The sequence below is a fragment of the Somniosus microcephalus genome, chromosome 8, assembly GCF_052327205.1.
Source record: "Somniosus microcephalus isolate GS21.2 chromosome 8, FLI_Smic_1.0, whole genome shotgun sequence".
Taxonomy (NCBI): Eukaryota; Metazoa; Chordata; class Chondrichthyes; order Squaliformes; family Somniosidae; genus Somniosus; species Somniosus microcephalus.
In genome coordinates, this window is record NC_140994.1 from 42,207,635 (window position 1) to 42,234,204 (window position 26,570).

General features: G+C 41.1%; 1 protein-coding gene across 2 annotated transcripts in view; it reads right to left on the reverse strand.

The window, feature by feature from the left end:
- Window positions 1-716: 716 nt before the first annotated feature.
- The window catches only part of oat (ornithine aminotransferase), a 33,600-nt gene continuing 7,746 nt past the window's right edge, over window positions 717-26,570 (reverse strand). The window contains exons 2-10 of one of the 2 annotated variants that reach the window (XM_085994621.1): window positions 25,838-26,063; window positions 24,392-24,616; window positions 16,786-16,881; window positions 14,853-14,980; window positions 14,623-14,745; window positions 14,401-14,529; window positions 11,051-11,164; window positions 8,975-9,119; window positions 717-3,771 (exon numbers count right to left, since the gene is read on the reverse strand). In XM_085994621.1, the coding sequence (XP_085850747.1) occupies window positions 3,611-3,771; window positions 8,975-9,119; window positions 11,051-11,164; window positions 14,401-14,529; window positions 14,623-14,745; window positions 14,853-14,980; window positions 16,786-16,881; window positions 24,392-24,616; window positions 25,838-26,039 (1,323 nt within the window). In that variant the 5' untranslated portion in view covers window positions 26,040-26,063 and the 3' untranslated portion in view covers window positions 717-3,610. The remainder of the gene's footprint in view (window positions 3,772-8,974; window positions 9,120-11,050; window positions 11,165-14,400; window positions 14,530-14,622; window positions 14,746-14,852; window positions 14,981-16,785; window positions 16,882-24,391; window positions 24,617-25,837; window positions 26,064-26,570) is intronic. The other variant, XM_085994622.1, reaches the window with a different exon arrangement.

Genomic DNA, 26,570 nt, shown 5'->3' on the forward strand with positions numbered 1-26,570 from the left:
CCCCACTTCTCGGCCTCTTTAGACGCTAATCGCTGGCGCTACCAACCGAATTTCTCCCCCTTTATGTTTTGGAATTTGACTATTTTGCCACAGAAGCATCTTAGGATGATTTATATTAAAATATTAACTTAAATTTAGGTCACAAGGTGGTCAAGCCTATAAACAGGAGTCCTGGGAGATGTGTATTATACATGAAGCAATTTGTGGAATGGTGCTTTTCATCACTTCAACCTCAATGGATGCCCATTCAAACATTTGCACACTTTCTTACCATTATATTAAGGTATTTCTTGCATAACCATCTCAGGTTGAAATAGTGATACATTAACCCACCCCAGACAGGAGATTGGTGACTCTGCTGGGATGGCTTCTATCCCATGAGCTCAGGAAGGAAGGTTACAGGGAAGCTCCTACCAAAGGTGGTGAAATGGCAGTAGCCAGCTTAATTGGCAGCTCCACTGGCCAATCCCCAAGCATAGTGAGCTGGGAGGAGTCAGAAAACAAGATGCTAGCTTCCTCCAGCTAGGGATTAAAAGGACAAGCAAACGGTTTGTTTATCAGTGTTCAAGATGATATGGTAAGGGAGACACTGAGTGAGCAGCTCTGAAGATCGAGCTGACCAGGTTTGGACAAAGCCCCGATCAGAGTTATATACTTAATTCACTACGAGCAATAGCATGGTGTATTTTATTACAAGGAGTGATACTGAAATCAAGTTCAAGTATGAAGAGATTTATTAATTTCACTGTTTGCTTAACAATTGTAAAATGAACCACTGTTGATTTACATTTGGCTTCATCTCACTAAAGTGTTAAACAGTCTACCTTTCAGAAGTTCCTGGGCAGCAAACTCCTCTGTTAAAAGATGTAGGATACACTTATGGGAGAATCCAATAGCACTGAAGCAGAGAGTATCGATAGCCTTTCATAACTAAAATTTAAGATAAGCAATATTTTCTGTTTTTGATGAACCTAGTTCACATTATCTACTACTCTCCAGAAAAATAAATTGTTAAGTATTGCTTAAAGGCTTCCCAATTTTTAAACTTGTAGCCCAACTTCTGAGTAACCGGCTTCTGATCACATCATCCATGCCCTTCAGCATCAAGGCCTCAATCACTTCTCCAATTTTGGGATCATCGTGGAATACTTGGTTTCCTATCAACCACTCCTAATCAATAGTTTGAGTAAAATGCCCAAAAGATCAACCCAGTATTCCAATCTGCCCTTGTTGGTGAGTAACAATTAAAAATTTCTTCTATTTTTAAACAAATGCTCTAAGTGCTTCCCGGGATTTGATGAGGAAATTCCTGATGACTTGACTCGAGGGAAAAAACAGATTAAAAATTGAACTATGGGGCAGTTTCTGCCCTGCTTTCCCCAGGCAAGTGTGGTAACATTTGAGTTTTCAGGCACTTAATATAGTAGGTATTAGTACTGCATTGCAATGTACTATCAAACATTATGCTTTTATACATAATCACTTAACATCTCACTGCACTGCAGAGTAATGTGCTTAAACCAAGTAATCAGAATCAAACACATGGCACTGCCTGAAAATTAGTGATGCCTGCTACAATTCCACAGTATGTGGAACACTCCCAACTGCATTGTTCAAGCCACTTGAAAGAACAAAAACCAATAGCAATACTGGTGCGCACACACCAAAAGCAGTGAATATTTCAAAGCAAAAAAGCAAACTCAAGCAAAGCTGCTCAATTGAGCATTATTTGTTCCACTGTACAATCCATCTCATTGTGAAGATTCAAAAGATCTCTAACCATGTCAGAAGCAACGCTGAAGCCCAATTAAATTCTTATTTTGATGAATACAATATATTATAAATTTTTGAATCTCAAACTTAGTCTAAAACATGGCATTTTACAAAAATGCTAACAACTTCGCACTTGGAACAGAATTACTCCTATTATCTTCAATGGGCAAACTAGTTACGTAAATCAAAAAGACCACGGATTTTTGTTAAAACACGACAAAGTTAAAAAAAAAAAATCAGGAGATCCACAGAATTCCTTGGCCCTTTTCCTACAGATTTTCTTTCCAGTTATCAAAAGGTTTACCAGTACACAGGACATTAGCCACAACAGTCTTGCATGGAATGCAGAGCTTGCCTGATCAATTAAATGTTGTACTGGAAAATAAGTTACTTGCACCTACTGTAATCCTCATTACTGTATTAAACCAAGGATACTTCATAATGATGGGTATCCTAACTGTTCCTGCACAGTTGAGAAAAAACACACTTTGCAATACAAAGCACATACTGAAGTCCATGGCATTTTCTACTAAATATAAAACAGTATGGTTCAATAGGAGCAACATAATTGCATTTACTGTAGCAAAGAATGATAGGTCATATCAGCTGAAGGATGCAACTGAATTCTCCGAGTGTGTATGTGAGCTATGAGCAATGCTTTATGAATGAAGAAGGCAAGTTGTGATTCTTGCCACCTAATATTTAAAATGGAATCAAGAATGTCACATATCTAAGAAACAACTCTCTACATTCAGTATTAACTTAACATACGCCATGTTTGCTGTCCAATTTTTCAGTATCACTAGAATTTAGTAATCATTCAACATTTGCCAATGGCCTTTTTCCACCCAAAGCAACAGATCAGTTGCAACAGAGATTTTAGAAAAATACAACTAGGCGGAACTGAGAGCCATGCACACAGCTAGGACCTGGGATCAAGTCTACAGACATCTGTATTTGCACTCAGACTACAGGTTACATGCTGGTAGATGTGGAGGAGAAAAGTCACATTGGAACAAATAAAGAGTACAGAGAGGTTGGATGAAGAATGGAGCTCTGAGCTAGAAAGTGTTTGATGACATTCAGGACTGGTTTTCTGTTTCTGCACTCACCAGCCAGCTATTTTACCCCATCTTTTCCTCCTTAAAACTTACCTCTTTCAACTGTCCCAATAGCTCTTGTGCCAAATTGTGTCTGATAACCCTCCTGTGAAGCACCTTAGGACATTTTTACTACAATAAAGGCACTACATAAATGCAAGTTGTTACTCAATTTGGTTGTTGAGAAACTACAGGCTGGGAGTATAGGAGTGGAAAACCAGTCTCTGTCAGGAATGGGAAAGTGTTTCATTTTCTCAGCATGAACACAAAGCAAACATTTTAGTGTAGAAAATTCTCTATTGAAGGATTTAAACCACCACATTTTGTGCACATAGAAGGTAAATATATTGTACTTCAGACAATGGAGTGTCCAAATTGGAATTACATTTGAAAAGTGAAATTTTTCAAGAGAACCTTTTAAATTAAATTAAAAGTTAATTTGAAGACCTTAAGTGAACTTTAATTTCACCCAGATTTAATTCCAGATTTTAATCAGGTTTGTAGTACTGTACAAATTGTCACTAGTTCAACAGTCAAGCATGGACTATTTCAGGTCTTTGGTCTGTGACTGAAGTTAAATGTAATTTCTTAAATATGAAGATTTGAGAAATGCTTATTAGATACCAGCTGCTTCAAATAAAACCCTAGGTATAATGTGCAAATACAATCTAGCTGTAAAGATACCACAAATGCAGGTACCTATTGAAAATACATAGTATTAACAGCTTCAATCTACTTCAAAAAGACAAAATAGTCTTCTGAATGATGTCCACACATTCTCGGATTTCATCCTCTTTGATCACAAGGGGTGGTGCCAGTCTAATGGTGTCCCCGTGGGTTGGTTTAGCTAGCAGACCATTATCACGTAGACGAAGGCAAACTTCCATTGCATCAAAAGCTGAAAGAGAGAATAAAAATTACAATTAAAAAAAAGTTGTTGAGATTAACATTTGTGTGCTTGTTCAAAACAAATCTTAGTACTTTGTATTTTGTGAATATTTTTCACTATGTAAGCTACTTTTCAGCAAGTACAGCATAAAAACCACCTTGGTTTGAGCAAAGCTGTAATAGGGGGCACTAAAAGCAACCTGTGTCAGAGAGCTGGAAAGGTGACCCTGGATGGGGGTGGGAGAGAAGGACAAGAGTGAAGAGAAGAGAATGTGATCCAGGTCTAAGAAGCAGGAAGGGGGGGGGGGGGGGAAAACAAGAGTTCAATGCTACCACCAAGAGTGGCTCAGTTGTACCACCACTGACCAAGCCCTGAAGGACAGTGGCCAGATTGGGCTTGCGGCAGGTGGTAAGAGAGCCAACATGAGGGAAAAATCGACTTAACCTTGTCCTCACCAACCTACCAGTCACAGATACAGCTATCCATGACACTATTGGTAGGAGTGACCACCACACAGTCCATGCCTAAAGGACACCCTCCATCATGTTGTGTAGCACTACCACCATGCTAAATGGGATAGATTAAGCACAGATCTAGCAGCTCAAAACTGGCATCCACTGAGTCGTTGTTGGCCATCAGCAGTAGCATTGTATTCCACAAGCTGAAACCTTGTGGCCTGGCATATCCCCCTTTACCATTACCATCAATCCAGGTGACCAACCCTGGTTCAATGAGTGTAGAATTGCATGCTGGGCAGCACCAGGCATACCTGAAAATTAGGTGCCAACCTGGTGAAGCTACAACACAGGACTACATGCATGCTGAATCATAGAAGCTTACAGCACAGGAGGCCATTTGATCAGTCACACTTGTGATGGCTCTTTGAAAGAGCAGTCCAATTCAATCCCACACCCCAGCTTTCCTCCCCCCCAATGACCCTGCAAATTAGTTTTCTTCAAGTACATGTCCAATTGCCTTTTAAAAGTTCCTATGGAATCTGATTCCACCACCCTTTCAGGTAGTGTGTTTCAGATCATTATAACCCTCTGAAGAAATTTCTCCTCATTTACCCTCAGTTCTTTTACCAATTGCTTTAAATCTATGACCCCCCTGACCAGAGGAAATAGTGTCTCCCTACTTGCTCGATCAAAACCCCTCAATTTTGATTTCTTCTATTAGGTCGCCCCTTAACCTTCTCTGCTCCAAGGAGAACAATCCTAGCTACTCCAATTTCTCCACATCCCTGGCAAACCTCCTCTGTACCCTCTCCAGGGCCTTGACATCCTTCCTAAAGTGTGGTGCCCAGAATTGTACACAATACCCCAGCTGAGGCCTAAACAGTGATTTGTAAAGGTTTAGCATGACTTCCTTGTTTTTGTACTCAATGCCCCTATTTACAAAGCCAAGTATCCCATACATTTCTTAACTGCCTTATCAACTTGCCCCACTACCTTCAAAGATTTGTGAATAATATGCACCCCTAGATCCTGGTTTTGGTACCCCTCAAAATAGTACCATTTAGATTATACTGCCTCTCCAGGTTTCTCTGAAACTACATCACTTCACACTTATCTGCATTAAAATGCATCTACCATGTGTCTGCCTATTTCACCAGGTTGTCTATGTCCTCCTGAAGTCTGCTACTGTCATGCTCACTATTTAATATGTTGCCAAGTTTTCTATCGTCCCCAAACTTCAAAATTGTACTGGCAACCATCGCCAGCCAGAAGTGTCAAGTGGATGATCGATCTTGGCCTCCTCCCGAGGTCCCCACCATCACAGATGCCAGTCTTCAGTCAATTTGATTCACGCCACATGTTAAGAAAAGGCTGAGCGCACTGGATACGGCAAAATCTATGGGCCCCTGACAACTTCCCAGCTGTATTACTGAAAGCATGTGCTCCAGAACGAGCCACCGCTAGCCAAGCTGTTTCAGTACAGCTACGAGCATCTACCCAACAAAGTGGAAAATTGCCCAGATATGTCCTGTCCACAAAAAACAGGACAAATCCAATCTGGCCAATTACTGCCCCATCAGCTTACTCTCAATCATCAGCAAAGTGATAGAAGGGGTCATCACCAGTGCCAATCAAGTGGCAGTCACTCACCAATAAACTGCTCACCGATGCTCAGTTTGGGTTCCGCCAGGACCACTGGGCTCCAGATCGCAATACAGCCTTGGTCCAAACAGACAAAAAGCTGAATTCCAGAGGTGAGGCGAGTGACTGCCCTTGAGATCAAAGCAGCATTTTGACAGAGTGTAGCACCAAGAAGCCCTAGCAAAACACAAGTCAATGTGGATCGAGGGAAAACTCTGCACTGGCTGGAGTTTTACCTAGCACAAAGGAAGATGGTTGTGGTTGTTGGAAGCCAATCATCTCAGCTCCAGGACATCGCTACAGGAGCTCCTCAGGGCAGTGTCCTAGGCCCAACCATCTTCAGCTGCTTCATCAATGGCCTTCCCTCCATCACAAGGTCAGAAGTGGGGATGTTCACTGATGATTGCACAGTATTCAGTTCCATTTGCAATTCTTCAGAAAATGAAGTAGTCCGTGTCCATATGCAGCAAGACCAGACAACATCCAGTCTTGGGCTGATGTGGCAAGTAACATTCACATCACATAAGTGCTAAGCAATGATCACCTCCAACAAGAGAGTCTAACCATCTCCCCAGTGGCATTGCCATCATTGAATCCCCCACCATCAACATTCTGGTGGACACCATTGACCAGAAACTTAACTTGATCAGGCACATAAACACTGACTACAAGAGCAGGTCAGAGGCTGGATATTCTGTAGTGACTGACTCACCTGACTCCCCAAGGCTTATCCACCACCTACAAGGCACAAGTCAGGAGTGTGATGTAATAATCTCCACTTGCCTGGACAGATGCAGCTCTAACACTCAAGATCCTAGACAGCATCCAGGGCAAAGCAGCCCACTTGATCAGCACTCTATCCACCACCTTAAACATTCACTCCCTCCACCACCAGCACACTGTGGCTGCAGTGAGTTTCATGTACTGCAGCAACTCGCCAAAGCTTCTTTAACAGCACCTCCCAAACATGTGACCCCTACCACCTAGAAGAACAAGGGCAGTATGTGCATGGGAATACCACAATCTCCAAGTTCCCCTCCAAGTCACACACCATCCTGACTTGGACATACTGTATATCACCATTCCTTCAATCGCTGGGTCAAAATCCCTACGGCACTGTGGGAGCACCTTCAGCACACTGACTGTAGCAGTTCGAGGCAGCGGCTCACCACCACCTTCTCAAGGGCAACTAGGGATGGGCTATAATGCTGGCCTAGCCAACAACTCCCATACAATGAATGAATAAACAATTTAGTATATTCTGTGTTGGTCCTGCCAACATGCAAGACACTACATGCGGGTTATCTGCCATTGTGGCATTTAGCATGCAGGGAGGCCTTCAGTGTAATTTCACTAGGATCATAGGCCAAAGGTACACCTGCTGCTGCTCCAGAAATGCCTTTCCAGACGGTGCACTGCAACAGGCCTAATCCATGTCTTTTATCACCAGATTTGACTATTCCAATGCGCTCCTGGCCAGCCTCCCATGTCCTCACCCTCAATGAACTTGAGCTCATCCAAAACTCTCCTGCACATATCCTAACTCGCAGCAAGCCCCGTTCACCCATCACCCCTGTGCTCGCTGGCGTACATTGGCTCCTGGTCCACTAACACCACGATTCTCATCCTCATGTTGAAATTTCTCCATGGCCTCACCCCTTCCATCCTGAAAACTCACGTTCCAGCGCTGTGTGTTTCCTGATATCAGTAGTGTTAGCGTTGTGCCTTGTCTGAACTCTAGCCTACCTGACAATTAGATCAAATTACTTTGCCGAGAACTTGAATTACTCTACAGCAGACAGCATCAAATTACACATTTTCCCCCAAAGCCTGTGTCGGTGGCAATAAGAATTCTGCACCTTCCAACACATGGTGCAAATACACAGCCCTCCTTTTGCAACAAGTTGCTTTATCATGCAGGTTTACACCCTTAACAGAAGTAATACAGGTAGACTATCCTTTATCCGAAAACCTTGGGACCAGCTGTGTTTTGGTTTTTGGATTTCAGAAGGTTTTGACAACAAACACTTGCTTAGCAACAGCTTGTAAACACTCGGGCCCTGCCTTGGAAGCATCTCTGAAGCTGTTGCTAAGCTGCAGAGACTCTTTCCACAGCCTGACTGTTTAAAAAAAATGCTAGGGGACGAAAACAAACCTAACAAAACGGCTGCTGATTTCTGCCATTAGATCGATGTTTCCAGCTCCCCCTGCTCCGTATCTGAATTCCTTGACTTAGCGGGGGTCTGGGGCTCGACTGCCGCCGCCAGTTGTGGGAAAGCCGGATATCGGCTGACTCCTACACTAAGCTGGCCTGCAAATCAGGTCGGGGGGGGGGGGGGGGGGGGCGGCGGGAAGAAAAGACTATCGGACGGGCCACTGTATTGTTGAGTTCACTCTCCCGGTACCTCCTTCACATTGCCCGGCTCGGCCTGCAATCTCCTACCCAGGAGGGAACTCTGTGACCCTCTGCCCTGCTCACAGGGAAAGGCAGAGCTCCCGGACCACTCCTGTCATGTTTGGCGCCACTCAGGTCATGTCGTGCGCACGACTTACGCTTCACGAAAAAACTCGGTTTTGAGGTTTTCGGAAGTGCGGATAAAGGATAGTCTACCTGTATCTACTTACAACATTAGCCAACTCACTGAGTACAAAAGCATTAATTGACAGATCCTGCCAGAATCCTAAAAAGGACTAGAAAAGTCATGCAACCAAAAAGACAAGGCTATAAAACCCAATTTGTCAAAATCCCATGATTAGCTCAGGTAGATTAGTTCTAATTTGATCAATTCTCAGCAATGCTTCAAGGACTGGTGGAAGGCAGTCAACCACATTTCTAACCAATTATATATTTCTCCCTCAAAAAGGAAGAATTCACAACCACACCTCTATTTACAAAAGAAGTTCTTGATGACTGCCGTTTGTTGTAATCTGAACAAATTTGACACCTGTTCTAGCCCCAGTTATCTGTAACGGCATTTTGTTATGCCACCAATAAAACTTATTTATTTAAATCATTGAGATCTGGTGATCTCCTCTGCTGTTTGACTGAAATTTCTATAATATGGAGTGTAACAAAGCAGGGAGTTGATGAAAAAGTGCCAGACTGTTTGTACCTTTTGTTTCTTTAATAACAATGGCATTCAATAATCCTTTTCCTCTTACAGCAGTCACAATATCCGATGGCAGTTTCATCAGCTCACTTCGGAGGAGCATTCCCATTTCCTCTGAATTTTCTGCCAAGTTTTCTTCTTCAAGAACCTGTATATTACAGTTAAAGGGGTATTGGTTAAAAAATCAAATTTTGCCCAGTTATATAGATATCTCACTAAATAAGAAAATAAAAATGTTTGGCAACAGAAGCCAACTAGACTTAAACAAAATAACAACAGAAAATGCTGGAAAAACTCAGCAAGTCAGGCAACATCCGTGGAGAGAAATTTGAGTTGACGTTTCGGGTTTGACCCTTCTTCAAAACTGGAGAGAAAAGGAACTAGACTTAAACAAACATTTCCCTTTTCACATATACCACCACCTATCTGCCTCCTCTACATCCCTCAACCAGAAAATCATCTGTCTTGAAGCCATTTATATGGGCAGGTTCTGAGGCCTTTCCTGATGACTTAGTCCACAACTCCATCTTTTGGGTGAAAATGATCCAGACATGCCACCTTACTTCAAACTTCATTTTTTAAATTGTGTACTTGGTATGAAACCTTTAGATGGAACAATTTTCCTTAACCTCCTTCACATTCTTGAATTCTTCAGCTTGAAGTCTCCTTTCCAAAGAAAAACTCGCTTAAACTTCCAAAACAATTTAAATCTCTAGAATCTGTCAAACTACTGCCTTATTTCCAACCTGCTCTTTAAATCGCCAAGGAGACTGAACATGATGACACCCAACTTTGCAGCATGTCCCTATGCTTCACCTGAACACCCTTCAACCCAAATTCTGATCTGGTCAAAGTTATCAACATCCTATGTGCCTGCAACTGAGCACATTGTTCAACCACTACATTCTCCTCCAAATCTTGTGGCCCACCTGCAGTATATTCAATTCCTACATGTTTTAATATAGCCACCCTCTCCTCCAATGCACAGTTACATCTGCAACATGCCCCATCCTTAGACCCCTTTTATCACTTACATGCTATCAAACATTATTTGAAAGCATGGGGTAAGCTTTGTATATGCCAATGACACCCAACTCTACCTTTCTGCCATGACTACTCCAAGGCTGTGGCTACACAATCAGGTTGCCTGTCTAGTTTCCAAGTCATGGATGAGTTGAAATTTCCTTCAATTCACATTGGCAAAAATCAGTGTCATCGTTTTCAGTTCCTTCTAGCACCTTGGTAACATTAGCTGCAGCTCTATCAACCTCTCAGCGCAGGACCTCAGCACACTGTTCAACCCCGAGCAGAGCTTTTTAACCCATCTGACTTCATTTTTCCCCTCCAGAACTTTGCACAACCATTCTCTGCTGAAAAATCCTAATCCATGCCTTCCTCACCCCAAGGATCAATTTCTTGAATTGTTTCAGTTTCCCTTCCTTCAGCCATCATTTCTTTTGTTTAATCCAAAACTGTCATGTCTCCTCATAGTTCTACACACCAAACACTTCTGTTCTTACCAAGTTCCACAAGCTACTTTTCCCTCAGCTTATCAACCACAAGGCCCTTCTCTTCGTTTTCAAATTCCTCCAGTCTCACCACCTTTTCTGAAATCTACTTCAGCCGCATCCTAGGTCCCTCCAGTTTTGAAGTACTACTCACACCCTGCATCACCAGAGAGCAATCTTTGGCAGCACAGTGCTGCGGAACTTTGCCTTGCTATCCCATTCCTTCCTTCTAAAGCTTATAAATCCCTATCTTTGGTCATCCTTTAATTCCCCCATCACCCACACCCCCCCCCCCCCCCCCCCCCAAAATAAGTGTTCAACTGTTACCTGCTCAGTATCCCCCTCCTACTTGCTGGGAACAGATTATCTAGTGAGTGCTGTATAAATGTAAGCTGTTATTTTTACCCATGTTCACTTGAGCATTTACCTATTCTGGTAGCCAATAATGAATAAGAGTACTTCTAAGAAGTTGGAATTTATTACATGTGAAAAATCAAATGAATTGGACATAGCTTTTTAAAAACCTCACTCACGTAACCAACTTCCCCCAGTCTGCATCACTTGGACATACCTCAAGGGCAGCAATAGCAACACGACAAGCCAATGGATTGCCACCAAATGTGGACCCATGCTGACCTGGTTTAATGGTCAACATAATTTCATCGTTGCACAACACTGCTGAAATCTGCAAAGGGAGAAAATGTTAACTTAATTCCTTATGAAGAGACAATTATTAGCTACATTTTCTTTAGAACGAAGTGCTGTTATAACAGAGACCAAAAGCAATGCACACTTTAGCTGCCAACCCTTGAAACTCATGGTCACACAGGCACAAAGAAGCAAAGAATAAGGGGAAAAAACAACATGATTTACCAGTTAATTAAGATTACAATTCCTGTCTCAACATGAATGCATAGTCATTTTGATACTTGGGTGTGTTCAGTCTTGCATATACAGGAATGCACAACAGTTTTCTACCAGAAATTCTGTTTAGGATGTTGCAGAAACCCTCATCGCATTTAAAAAGTACTTGGATATGCACCTGAAGTGCCGTAACCGTCGAGGCTACAGACCAAGAGCTGGAAAGCAGGATTAGGCTGGATAGCTCTTTGTTGGCCGGTATAGACATTATGGGCTGAATAGTCTCCTCCTGTACCGTAACTTTCTATGATTCTATACCATAACACCAAATGATGAGCTACTCCATTGAAGTCTAATTATATACATTTTCTAGGTTACAAAAAAAATACCTGCCTGGTGCTCGTCAATTAATTCGTGAAGGAGCACATTATACTGGTATAACAACAGAAAATGCTGGAAATACTCAGCAGGCCAGGCAGCATCCATGGAGAGAGAAACAGAGTTAACGTTTCAGGTCTGGGACCCTTCATCAGAACTGGAAAAAGCTGGAGATGTAACAGATATTAAGCAGGTGCAGAGACAGGGGGGTGGGGTTAGGAGGGGAGGAAGGAATTGAAAGAACATCCTGTACTTTTGTAAGAGGCAGGAAAGATAAAATGTTGCAAATGGGAATGGCAAAAATCATACTGCATGAAAAATGGGGGCAGGGATAATTATCTGAAATTGTTGAACTCAATGTTGAGTCCGGCAGGCTGCAAAGTGCCCAATAGAAAGATGAGGTGCTGTTCCTCGAGCTTACGTTGAGCTTCATTGGAACAATGCAATAGCCCAAGGACAGAGATCAGAGTGGGAGTGAAGCAGTGAATTAAAGTAACAGGCAACCGGAAGCTCAGGGTCACCCGTACGGACTGAACGGAGGTGTTCCGCAAAGCGGTCGCCCAATCTGCGTTTGGTCTCCCCAATGTAGAGGGGACCGCATCGTGAGCAGCGAATACAGTATATTATATTGCAAGTAGTACAAGTAAATCGCTGTTTCACCTGGAAGGGGTGTTTGGGGCCCTGGACAGTGGGAAGGGAGGAGGTAAAAGGGCATGTGTTGCATCTCCTGCGCTTGCACAGGAAGGTGCCAGGTGAAGGAGCAGGGCTGTTGGAGGTGATTGAGGAGTGGACCAGGGTGTTGCGGAGGGAGCGGTCCCTTCGGAATGCTGAAAGGGGAGGTGAGGGGAAGATGTGTTTGGCGGTGGGATCACGTTGGAGGTAGCGGAAATGGCGGAGGATGATCCATTGAATGTGGAGGCTGGTGGGGTGAAAGGCGAGGACAAGAGGAACCCTATCATGGTTCTGGGAGGGAAGGGCAGGGGCGAGAGCAGAAGTGCGGGAAATAGAACGGACACGGTCAAGGGCCGTGTCAACCACGGTAGAGGGGAATCCTCGGTTGAGGAAAAAGGAAGACATGTCAGAAGCACTAGTAGCACTTTGCAGCCTGCCGGACTCAACATTGAGTTCAACAATTTCAGATAATTATCCCTGCCCTCATTTTTCATGCAGTATGATTTTTGCCATTCCCATTTGCAACATTTTCATCTTTCCTGCCCCCCCCCCCCCCCCCCCCCCGTCTCTGCACCTGCTTAATATGTTACATCTCTAGCTTTTTCCAGTTCTGATGAAGGGTCCCAGACCTGAAACGTTAACTCTGTTTCTCTTTCCACAGATGCTGCCTGGCCTGCTGAGTATTTCCAGCATTTTCTGTTATTTCAGATTTCCAGCATCGCAGTATTTTGCAATTACATTATACTGGTAGTTTAGTGGAGAAGGTGATAGTGATGCATCTACACAATTCATTGCAAAGAATCAATTTGTTTTTTTTTAAATAAATAGAACACACCAAATTCTCACTGCTGAATAGAATGTAGACAGCCCTCCATCACAAGTGAGTAATAAACATTTAGAAAATTTAACAAATTTCCCCAAAATACATTGGAGCTGAAGCCCCAATGATAGAGACCTTGTAAAGTAGGGCTTCAATTTTTGAAGCAATTGCTACTCTTCACAAGATTCAGCAAAAAGGCTCCAAAACCCTATTTCTATTATGGGATAGTGGACAAAAAAAATCCTATTGAAATTGACAGTATAATCACACCAACACATGATTTATAAAGTTTCTAAGTTTATAAACAAATAAGACAAATGTGGCACAGGTGAGTATGCCTATTCTAACAGATGCTCCCTCAGCAGCAGCCCCAAAGGATCTAGAGCCTGAATACAATACAGAGCTAAAGACTTTCCTGCTGATTTTTCTATGCAAGTGTCACTCATTGGAGAAGGATTAGAATTTTTTTTGAACTCATCTATTTTGCAATCATTCTTCGAAGGTTTGCACCAGCTATTTTTGCTTTAATTTTAAGCATCCTCTGGAATCTCGCTTTTCACTAATACACTTTGTACCACGTAAATTCTGCCAGAGATACCCTATGTGTTCGTGCACTGCGAGACTGACAATTACAATACTGAAACTGACAGGCTAGTTGCTCCCAAAGACCATTATTTGAGGAAATTCATAACATACAGTTCTGCAACTGACCAATGACTGAGTAATTACACATTTGTTCCAAATATTCTATTAGTAAACACTATTTAATTTTCAATCCCTGGCTATATTTATATCTGCATCTACCCAAGTTTGCCCAGCACTAATTTAAAAGCACACTACTGGTTTGTTAAAAATTTTCATTAAAATGCAGGACATTCAATTTAGCTTCCAAGATTTTTTTCTGGGTTAAGGGATACCTGAAATGTCATATTTACTTCCCAAGTTGCCTGAAGAAAGTGGTGGGCCTATTTGTATAAACTAAGTAGATTAAGAGTCAACCATAAAAATGTAGGCATGTAGGCCTCAGAGTGGCAGGTTCAACTTCCTGAAGAACATTAATGACAGTTGAATTTTTGTAGCAATTCAGCAAATTAACAAATGACCATATTTATTGAATTCAATTTCACAATTTACTATGTTGGATACACTTCAGCTTACATCTATTCAGAAAATCACATAGCATTACTCACAGGATACACGCCTCCAGAGAGGGCTTTTCCGAGAACAACAATATCTGGTCTGACATCTTCGTGATCACATGCCAATCGCCGTCCAGTCCTAGCCAGCCCAGTCTGCACTTCATCTGCGATGAACAGGACCTATTCAATCATACAGAATCATAAGTAAAGATGCTTCCCGTTTAAATTCAGTGAACTATTAACCCATGTTACAACTACATTTCTACAACTCACATTATATGTTGTGCACAATTCTCTCACTCCTTGAAGGTAGCCATCGTCAGGAACAATTACACCAGCTTCTCCCTGGATTGGTTCCACCATAAATGCTGCCATATTAGGGTCCTGGAATGCACGCTAAAGAAAGAGAGAGAGCGGCAATTATTATCCAGTAGTAATAGTAATACAAAACTAAAAAATATCAACTGGAACAAAACATTAAATCCAATTATAATTTTCAATACCTCAATTGCCGGCAGATCATTGTACGGAATAATTTCAAACCCAGGCATAAATGGTCCAAATCCTTCATAACTACTGGAGTCTGTTGAACTGGAAATGGCACTCATAGTTCTACCCCAAAAATTACCAGCTGAAGAAAAGGGAAAATAAAGTATTAAAAGATAATGCATATACTGCTTGAACCTTCAGGTCATTTCAAATTTTCTAGCTCTGAACAAGGCCTGCTTCAAGTCCATTTACAGAAGTATTTTATTCATGAGTTCAAGATGTATTTCACAAGTTTGACAAAGCATTTTTCTTAGAGAAAAAAAATCTTTGACTTAAACCAAAGTTTATATTTTCTCTTACCAGGATTTTACGAGAATTAAAACAATTTGAATAAAAATAACCAAATACAAAAATAACTTCTACACCATCATAGAAACAGACGATAGGAGTAGGAATAGGCCATTCGGCCTCTTAAGCCCGCTCCGCCACTTAATGAGATCATGGCTGCTCATCCAAATTCAGTACCCTGTCCCTGCTTTCTCCCCATATCCCTTGATCCCTTTAGCCTCAAGAAATATATTTAACTCCTTCTTGAATATATTTAATGAATTGGCCTCAACTGCCTTTTGTGGTAAAGAATTCCACAGGTTCACCACTCACTGGGCGAAGAAATTCCTCCTCATCTCTGTCCAAATGGCTTACCCCTTATCCTTAGACTGTGGCCCCTGGTTCTGGACTCCCCTGCCACCAGGAACATCCTTCCTGCATCTAGTCTGTCTAGTCCTGTTAGAATTTTATAAGTTTCAATGAGATCCCCTCTCATTCTTCTAAACTCTAGGCAATATTAGCCTAATCGACCCAATCGCGCCTCATACGTCATTCCTGCCATCCCAGGTATCAGTCTGGTGAATCTTCGCTGCACTCTCTCCATGGCAAGAACATCCTTCCTCAGATAAGGAAAACTGCACACAATACTCAAGGTGTGGTCTCACCAAGGCCCTGTACAACTGCAGCAAGACTTCCTTGCTCCTGTACTCAAATCCTCTCGCTATGAAGGCCAACATACCATTTGCCTTCTTAACCGGCTGCTGCACCTGCATGCATACCTTCAGCGACTAGTGCACAAGGACACCCAGGTCTCGTTGCACTTCCCCTTTTCCCAATCTATTTCCATTCAGATAATAATCTGTCTTCCTGTTTCTGCCACCGAAGTAGATAACCTCGCATTTATCCACATTATACTGCATTTGCCATGCATCTGCCCAATCACCCAACCTGTCCAAATCATACTGGAGTTTCTCTGCATCCTCCTCACAGCACACACGCCCACCCAGCTTTGTGTCGTCTGCAAACTTGGAGATATTACATCTAGTTCCCTCGTCTAGTTCTATATATATTTATATTGTGAATAGCTGGGGTCCTAGCACCGATCCCTGCGGTACCCCACTAGTCACTGCCTGCCACTCGGAAAAAGATCCGTTTATTCAAACTCTTTGCTTCCTGTCTGCCAACCAGTTCTCTATCCAAGACAGTACCTTACCCCCAATCCCATGTGCTTTAACTTTACACGCTAATTTCTTATGCAGGACCTTATCGAAAGCCTTCTGAAAGTCCAAATATACCACATCCACTGGTTCTCCTTTATCTATTCTACCAGTTACATCCTCAAAAAATTCCAGATTAGTCATTTACATCAACTAAACATTTATTTTTCAGTCCTAGAGTATTCTATTAAAATAGGACAGTCCATTGAATTCTCTCTCCTAGAGACAGTAAAATTTTAAATTTACACATAGCTCTATAGAGTTAAAAAAGACACATTTTTGAATGTAGTAAATGAGGACTTTAATTTGCAGCAACAGGATTAATTAGTGCAAATTACAACTGCAATGATTAAATATTACATGGAACTGATATCCCACTCAGTTTTTATTTTTTAAATCTTACCGGCAAAAAGGATTTTTGCTTTATATTTAGGAATTCCTTTAACTTCATATGCCCATTTGCGAGCCAACTTGCAAGCAGTTTCTCCTCCTTCCACACCTAAAGCAAAATTAAGTTTAAGATTCCTGAAGCAAATTAAATTTTTAAAACCATTACCAGAAGCTAAATATAATTTGGTTTGCATACAAGGTAAATGATTCCAAGCACAAATTATTACATTCTTGTGGTAAACAGAAGGAACAGAACAAGTCTGTATTGCCAAATTTCAAGTCATGTTCTACCCGCCTTTCAATTTCACTACATGACCGTGGGTAGTTCATGATCTCCATTCCCATTCTGTTGGGCACTATTTTCCTTCCTCTCAGAAAGTGAGCACTCAGGACTCTGAATTCATGAATACAAAATCATAAGATCAAGATTTGTGGCTGAAGTCTATCCAACACTGCAAATTGAGCCCAGTCACATGAATGCCTAACTGCCAGTAAAATACATCTTAAAAAGCTTTTAGGTTCCAATATTTTACTATTGCTCAAAAATAGTAAACAACCAGTATAGATTCCATAGTAAACAATAGGCACTTACCACTTGTTCATCAGGATGGAATATTGGGCATGGGAACAGGATGACATAATAGGCTAGAATGCAATTGCTTTAATTCATTGGGTATAACTGATCAAAACAGTAGAAATAAGAGGAACAGCAGAAGCAACATGGGTTAAAATTAGCAGCAAGACAATAGTATCTACTATCTCAAGGTGAACAAGTAGTGAGTTTTTAAAAACAGCCTGCAAGAAACAAGAAATCACTGTTAATCAAACAATTTCAGGAGGTAAAGTAGGGTCAATCAAAAGGGAAAGAACTAAGTAATTTTGCAGATAAATCAGTAAAAACTTAATCTACCATATGAAACTATATTGGGGGCAGGTGCTTTCCTGGATATGGGTGAATACTTGTGGCTTGGTAGCCCCTGTGGAGTAAATTTGGTATCTTAACCCTGGCAGCATGAGCTTACTCACTTAGTTACCATCTGGCTCTGGGGGCTAATAATGAATTTACTCATCAGCAGAGCCTTTTCAGTTCAAATGTTTTTATGTGCAAATATAAATAGAAGCATCTATATAGAACCACATCAATCTGAATATTCTGAGCTTGATTACTTGAAAACAATCTTAAAGCCAATGAAAATGCATTTTTTTTTTTTTTTAATGTTGTCATTAAGAGCTAGAGGGAAGTTACTTGAAAGTTAGAAAGTCAGATTAACAGAAAAACATTAAATTATACTCAAAGACAGGAGAAAGAGTTGAGAGAAATGGGGTCAAAGAAACAGCAGAATACAAATGTTTGTTTCAATTGATTAATAATCCCAAGATAAAATAGCAATAGTTACTCCTGACATTTGAGTAGCTTATTACTTTACATTGTTTTAGAACACAAGCTGAAAACTTACAAAACTAGCCAACTCAAGGTGAAAACATTTCTGAAGGTGAGTAAAACTAAGTCCCAAAGCGCTATAGATGAGCAAGACTTTAGAAACAAATTTTGGAACTACAAGAGTTCCATGGAAGTATACATGACATGGTGCCAATTTTTCTTGTTAGACTACTTTAAGAATGTGGAAAAGCAGCACATCTGTGCAGAAATCCAACAGCAAGACTCAAGAAGGTGGTTGAAAACAAACAGAAAAAAAGTACAAGTAGTGAGAACTGGGAATCATGCAAAGGTTAATTGATAATTTAAAAAGCAGTGGGAAGTCCATAAAAAGACAAGATAGCAGTGAAAGGCAAAGTATTCCCCAATGGTTAAAAGGGCACATGGCAAAACAAAACCATTATGGGTAACTAGAAATGTACACAGACAAATTAGACAAACAGAAAACATTTTATAAACTTAAGGAATTTAACTCCAAGCAGAACAGGGACAAATATAAGTAAGGAGAGACAAAAGCAACCATTAGAGTGGTGCACATTTGTGGTAGTGCGCAATTGTGCAAAGTATTTTCAGCTACGTCAGGAGTCAGAAGACCATTAAAAGATTGTATAGGGCCACTGAAAGACAGCTTAGGACAGATTCCCAGATTACAGCAGAGCTGTTAAATAACTATTTCACGTCTATACTCCTGTGGATGGTGCTCGTGCTCATGTTCCAGCTATAAGATGCCATTAAATATAGGAAACCTCAAAATAAAGACAACTCCAGGTCCAAATGACATACACCCATTAACAGAGATGGGACAGGCCGTGCCCGTATCTTCAATAAGAGTCAGGGAGAATTCCCTTCGATTGCAAGGTAGCTCGGGCAGTTCAGATTTTTTTTTTTTTTTTTTTAAAAAGGGACATCAGAGCAAGGGAACTGCTGACCCATCAGCCTGACGTCCATCATAGGGAGGATGCTTAAAGAGATCATATGGGGTGCCCTTTATAATCACTGCGAAACAGAAGGGACTATGAGTGATACTCAACAGTTTCCTGAAAAAGATTGTGTCCTACAAACTTGATTTGACTTTTTTTTGAAGTAACTAGGTTAGTTTATACGGATAATCCAGTTGACAGTGTCTACCTGGATTTTCAGAAAGCCCTCAATAGGTTATTTCAAAAAATAGAATTTTATGGTACAAGCAGGTATTTGGTACACTGGATTAGGAATTGGCTTCAACAGGCAAACAGTTGTAGTCATAGGTTGTAGATCAACCTGGAGGCAGGTTACTAGTGGCGTCTGCCAGGGATCGATTAGGACAACCACGGATGTTCACCATTTTTATTAATGACCTGGACAGTAGTGATTGGGGTATGGTCAGTACGTTTGCTGACAATACTAACATTTGTGCAAAGCTTAAGACTAGGAGTATAATCTGCTGCAAAAAGATCTAGATGCACTAGGGGAATGGGCCAAAAAATGGCAAATGTCATTTAGCCTCGATAAATGCAGTGTAATGCACGTGGGTAGGATCAACACAGAATTTAATTATTTACAGGGAACGATACCGAAAGCGGTTGGGAGAAAAAAAGGTTCAAAGTGATATTGTGCAGATTGCTCGAAGTTCACGACCAATGCAGAGAAACTGTAGCCAAAGCAAACAGTATAGTATTTTATTAATAGAGCCATTCAGTAAAAATCAAAAATACACCACTCTGTCGTTATACCAGTCTTTGGTTATACCACATCTGGAGTACTGTGCCCAGTTTTGGACCCCTCAATTGGGGAGTAATAGTGGCCTTGGAAAAGGTTCAAAGAGTAGAGCTGGGCCTGTTTACTTTACAGCCGTGTAAACCTGATAGAAATATACATAAAATAATGCAGTGGCTGGACTTGTGCCTATTGATTATTTCAGTTTGACAGGTTGGAGAGGACCAGGGAACATGCAATTAAATTATGCAGGAGGAATAAGTTAAATGTTATGCGGTTGTTCTTTTCCCAGAGAGTAGTGAACCTTGGGAATGCATTGCCGCTTGTGGTGACTCTTTGCAAGCCTTCACAAGGGAACTGGGCCGGTTCTTGGATGGGCAGAGATCACATCTTATGAAAGGTAAGTGGATTTACAGTTAACATATGCATGGTCAGCATGATTTCCTAGAGTGGTTTCGATCCAGATGGGATTAGAGAGGAATTTTCCAGATTTTATTTCCTTATTTACCCTGTCTTTTCACCTCTCCCAGGAGATTACATGTGTGCCCGATGGTGGGGGGAGGTGGTAGAAAGGGTCAAGTCATTATGTTCCAGCTGGTCTTTTCTTGCCCATCATTTTCCTACGTCGTACATCAAATATCACTAATGAAGACTGGACAAAATTCTGGATCTTATCACTTTGGTTTAGGGCTCTATAACATAAGTAGAGTTCAGTAAAATATCTAAAATACACAAATTAAGTGTATACAAGGACCTTAACAGATGGGATGAAACACTCCATTAACACAAACCCTGTACCTGAATACTGGAGGGTCATGAACATGGAATCAGTGATAATTTTAAAAAGAGAAGCCCAGGAATTATAGAACAGCTAGCCAAACATTGTTGACTAACAATATTAAAAATATTTTATAATATTATTTTATTCATCTGAAGAATAAAGGACCCAAGCAGTAGTCAACATGAATTTAGAAGCAATAGGTCATACCTCAAATCCACTGTCATTCTTTGAGGAAGCAACTGAATTAGTGAACAAAGGGTGACCAGTGGATATGATTCACTTACATTTTAAAATGATTCTGAACCCATGTCTTCATGTTCTCATTTTATTTTAACGATGTCCCAGTTTAAAAACCTGCACATTTGAACAATACTGCACTCTCAAAATTCCCCAACTTACAATGAAATGCATAGAAAAGTTGATGCAAGTTAGTCAAATGCCAGACTGGTTGGAACAGCAGCAAGACACATCTGAATCAAAGGTTCTCTACACAATGGCCCGACTTGCCAGCCTAGTTAGACAGCTGACTAGATTCACAGCATCACCCAGGTTAAAAACTGACAGTATGTGAATATGGGATGCCCTCGAGTACAAAACCACTTACACTGGCAGAGCATTAGCAGATACTCTCTCCATTTTGATCAGGGAATAGTTTAAATAAAGCAGTCAGAATTTCAGAGAGGTAGATCATTGATGAACTGATTCCAAAAACTGATACTTATATTCCAAGGAAAATACTACGGTAGTCTGCTGCTAGCACTAGGGTTGCGAAGGGGTGGAACGTTTCCAGTAAATTTCCGGAAATTTTCCACAGGAAGTTTAGCTTGGGAATTTTGCCCATAAAAGGACATGCTTGCATAATATTGTTTTTTTTTGTATTTCTTTCATTTTTTCCCCCCCCACAGGTCCTCTCTTAAAATTACTAACAGAGATGGAATCTTAATTATTAAGGAATTTCTTAATCAATATATGTTTACCTTTTTGCTTGGCTTGTTTTAATAATTACAAGTTGTGTGTGACTGAACAAATGTGTCCTGATTGGTTGGTTGAGTGGATGAGTGATTAGCTCCCTCTATTGGTGATGTAGCATTGTGCGTGCACAGGTCATGCTTCCATCACATGGAGCATCAGGAAAAATTTACTCACCCTGTTGCAATCATGCTGATCGACCGCAGTTCGACACAGACGAATGCCCTTTATTTCTCTGCATAGAACAATGCCACGTTTACCGTCTGATGTGTGGAAGCATTTTACCCCAGGCATTAAAGATGGAAAGACTGTGGTGTACATGTGCAAACACTGTACAAAGCCATATGTAAAGAATGCCACAAAGATGCAGCAGCATTTATCCAAATACAACAACTTCACTCAAAGCTCACAGCAATCAGCCCAGAGTTCCTCTGCTTCCATTCAAGAAGATGATGGTTCACATTCAGCATCAGGCTCCTTATCAGCAGCAACTCCTGGCCCACTTGGAAGGTTCTTTGATACAATGGATAACCATAGCCAGAAGAATGCAGATGAGTGCCTTGCTCGAGCTGTATATGCGATATGCTCATCCCTCATGCTCACAGCCAATGTGTACTGGAAGAGATTTTTCAATGTTATTCGCCCTGCATACTGTCCTCCCACCAGACATGCTTTGTCTACTTATTTGCTGGAGGCAGAGTATAAAGAGTCCAAGGAAAGCTCAAAAACGATAGAGATGGCAGACTGTGTTGCAGTCATCTCAGATGGGTGGTCAAATGTACGATGGGAAGGCATCATAAACTACATCATCTCTCCCAGTGTTCAAGAGCACAGACACGAAGGACAACCGATAAACAAGCACATACATTACTGATGAGCTGAAAGCAGTCATCAACGATCTTGGATCACAAAAGGTCTTTGCAGTAGTTACTGACAATGCTGCAAATATGAAGGCTGCTTGGGCTCAAGTGGAGGCGGCCTACCCTCATATTACGTCTATTGTGTGCGCAGCTCATGGGCTCAACCTGCTCAAGGACATCATGGGTTTGAGAACCATGGAAAGACTGTACAAGAGAGCCAAGCAAGTTGTTAAGTATGTCAGGGGAAAACAGGTAGTTGCAGCAACCTACAACTCCAAGCAAACGACAAAGAACAAGAACACCACTGAAGCTGCCCAGCAACACTAGATGGGGTGGCGTTGTCATAATGTACAACAGCCTTCTGGAGGGTAAGGAGTCGCTGCAAGAAATGGCAATATCCCAGTCTGGGGATATGGAAACCACCATCCAGAAAGTACTGCTGGATGATGTGTTTTGGGAGAGTGGTTAGCAGCCCTAAACTACTCTCACCAGTAGCATCTGCAATTGCTCAGATTGAAGGAGATGACGCTGTTGTCAGATGTTCAGGCTTTTTGCTGATTTAAAAGAACAAATCAGCATTGCCCTACCTACATCCCTGCTGCTCAAAGCAGAGGAGAAGGCAATTGTTCAATTCATACAGACACATCAAGAATTTTGTGCCAAGCTGATCCATGCTGCAGCATACATGCTGGACCCAAAGCATGTTGGGAGACCAATGCTTTCTGGAAAACAGATCAACAGCACTTAAGTGTGATTTCTACCCTCTCACGCCACCTCAATCTGGACGTGGGCAAAGTTCTCTACCAAGCAAGGTCTTTGGAATGGGGACAGGATATGGGAATCATGCAAGCATATCAGTGCACATACCTGGTGGAAGGGACTTTGTGCATCTGAGGCCCTGTCACCCATTGCATCAGTGATACTCCAAATCACACCATCAGCGGCCTATGACCGAAACTGGTCACTTTTTGGGAATACGCATACAAAGGTGCGCAACAGGCTGACTAACAAGAGTGGAGAAACTGGTGGCTATCTGGGCGAACCTACAACTTATTGAGCCAGATACAGAAGTGTCCACCACACAACTAGACAGTGACACAGAGGAGGAAATGGACACGTCAGAGCCAGAGAATCAGGAGGAGTAATGATGAGTAAAAGACTCAAAAGGGACAAAATAAGGACAAACTACAGGCTAAATAAGCTGATGCTCTTTTTATTTTATTTTAGATGGGTCTTTTTTGTGGGGGTTCAATAAAGTTCAAAATTATAACCTAAATAAAGTTTTGAAAGCCTGTTTTTATTTGTATGGAACAGTATGTCTATTTTGATGACAAAGATAATATAAGGGTCAGAGACAAAAACCATCAGTGCAAAAAAACTCACAATTCCCATGGAAAGTTTCCTCTTAAAAGTTCCCAGAATTTTGCAACCCTAGCTAGCACCAAGTAATGATACACAATACCAGTGAACTGTGAGCTTCAGAATTAAACGTCTAAAATTTTTAAGCTGATTTAAAAAATAATAATCGCCACATTTAGCAAAGCACGAGCGATTAAAATCTATAAACGTATGCAGTGGTGCACCAACAGCTGCATCATAAAATGGTAGAACTCAAGTACATGCTCTTAAATTCTCCACACGATGAGATGCTAAGCAGAAGACAACTGTGTCCTTGCAATCATCCATAAGTAGCCCCTCTGCACTTTGTGGAACTTTCCATAAGTGTTTACAGAGACCTTGGACAAAATGAACATGTGCCCTATAGATACCATACCAGTGAAATGGTACGGTATTTCACCCATAGCAAAAAGATAAAAACTTTTTTAAAAAAGTGTTGTGAACAGTGTATATATAACCATTATTGTTGTGTACTAACCTGTATTCATTGGCAACAACTTCTTGTAGTTGAACAGCTTAGCAGCATACTCTTCATACTCTCCCAGTACGTTATTGTAGAAAGCTCGTGAAGTGAGAGTCAATTTATCAGCTTGACATTTAAGTGCTCCAATAATCTTTGGGTGACAATGGCCCTGATTCACAGCACTGTACGCACTCAGGAAGTCAAAGTACCGCCTGTCTTCCAGATCCCATACATAAACTCCTGAAAAGTTAAGTTTGACAATAACTATTACCTTTGTTATATATTTTTATTTTGCTCAAATATTTGAAGTCCACTTTATTTTACTTTCAATAGAAAATCTAATTGACTGGCACAGGCATTACACCCACACAGCATCAATGTACATTACACCCAAATCTCCTTCTGTTCTGTAAGATTCTATGACAAGATGAATCCCTCAACTATAGTTTCATATAAATGCAAACTGGTTAAATTTGCAGATGATACCAAGCTAGGAGTGGGAGTGGAATTGAAGGAGGCAGCATAAAAATTACAAAAAGGAGCTGAATAAAATGTATGTGGACAGAAAATTGGCACTCAAAGTTCAGGCAGATGAGTGTTGCGCATAGGAAGGAAAATGGGCAACAATGTTGTTAAAATAGCTGGGAATTAAATTAAGAAACCTAGAAGTATTTGTACTCTACACTCAACATGTCCAAGCAAAGCCAATAAAATATTGAACTATATGTAGCCGAAGCAGTTTCGTACAAGTCAGATGAAATCATGATAAAACTGTATAGTGCTCTGGCCAGAACAGTGTGTCTAGTTCAGGTTGCCAAAGCACAAGGGAGGCGTAGAGGAAAAAACACTAGGCGGATCACTAGTTTGAGGTCTGTGAGATGAGGAAAGATTGGAGGAACTTGAGCATTTCAGCCTCAAAAGAAATCAATCTAATAAAGTGATCTTACAGAAGTATACAGATAGTTAACAGTGTGGAAAAGTGAAGTCCAGGAAATTATATTAAATTGCAAGAGTAGGGCACGAGGACAAGCTCAAAGTAGTAAAAGGAAACATTTAGACTATTAGGAAGTTCTTCACCCACAGTGATCAATACATGGAATGGGCTTTTGGGTAGAGCAGAGAAGGCAAAACCATGAAACCATTTAAGATCTAATTGGGTGCTGCAAAGCAGGAGAGACTGGAGGCTATTTCTGGATGGATGATGAACTGAATGACTTCTCTCAAATAGAGAGATCCTGTGATAGATACCGTGAATCAAAGTGGTCTTAGACAAGCTCAAAATAAAATATACACCACTCACCATTTCAACCACTTTGAATAAAAAGATAGAATACCAATTGTATTTAGCTCAAAAGCACAAGCAATACTGTACAGGCGTTTGGCTTGTCCTCAAGTTTGTGCATTGTTGATTGTCGAACCAGCTAATATGAAGTTTAAGATCAAGTATTCCGAATTGCCTACCTTGCCCTCTGACCAAAGCTACAGGCAGTGGATGATAGTTGTGTGCACCATACTTTTCTTCACGTGCAAAAACCTCTTCTGAAGTGAGTGACTTCTCAGATTTTAATGATGTTTCTGTGGCAGCAGAGTAAGCCACTGTCTTGAGTCTTCGCTTCAAGACCGAAGCACTGGAATTTATGTAACGTGAGAATCGGGACAGCATTTTTAAAATATGTTCCAAGCTTTACTGCACAAATAAGAGTTAATTATTTGCATATTAAATTTTATGTAATTTATGTAATCAGTCTTGTCCTCAGCTAATATTCTGTTTCAATGCTTCAGATACAGTGCTGAAACATTCAAAATAGTTTTGAACTAACACCAAAGTACATGCACAGGTACTATTCATTCTGAAAAAAGAGTCACTTCCCAATTCCCATATAACAGCAATGTTAACATGAGCTAACTTAAATCTTCTGGGATACACCTGAATACTTTTCACTGCTTAAGAAGCTGTTGAGGTATGGTACAAAACAGAAAATACTGAAACTACCCAGCAGTTGAGGCAACATCTGGAGAGAATGGACAAGTTAACATTTCGGTAAGGACCAGAACTAGACAGTATTACAGATGAACAGCATTTAAAAAAAGGAGAAATTTACAGGCTCCATCTCCTATTCAGGAGGTACGAGGCAGTCCCTTCCTGAATTCCTGCACAGCCTAGACCAATCCACAAGATTACCACAATTCAACA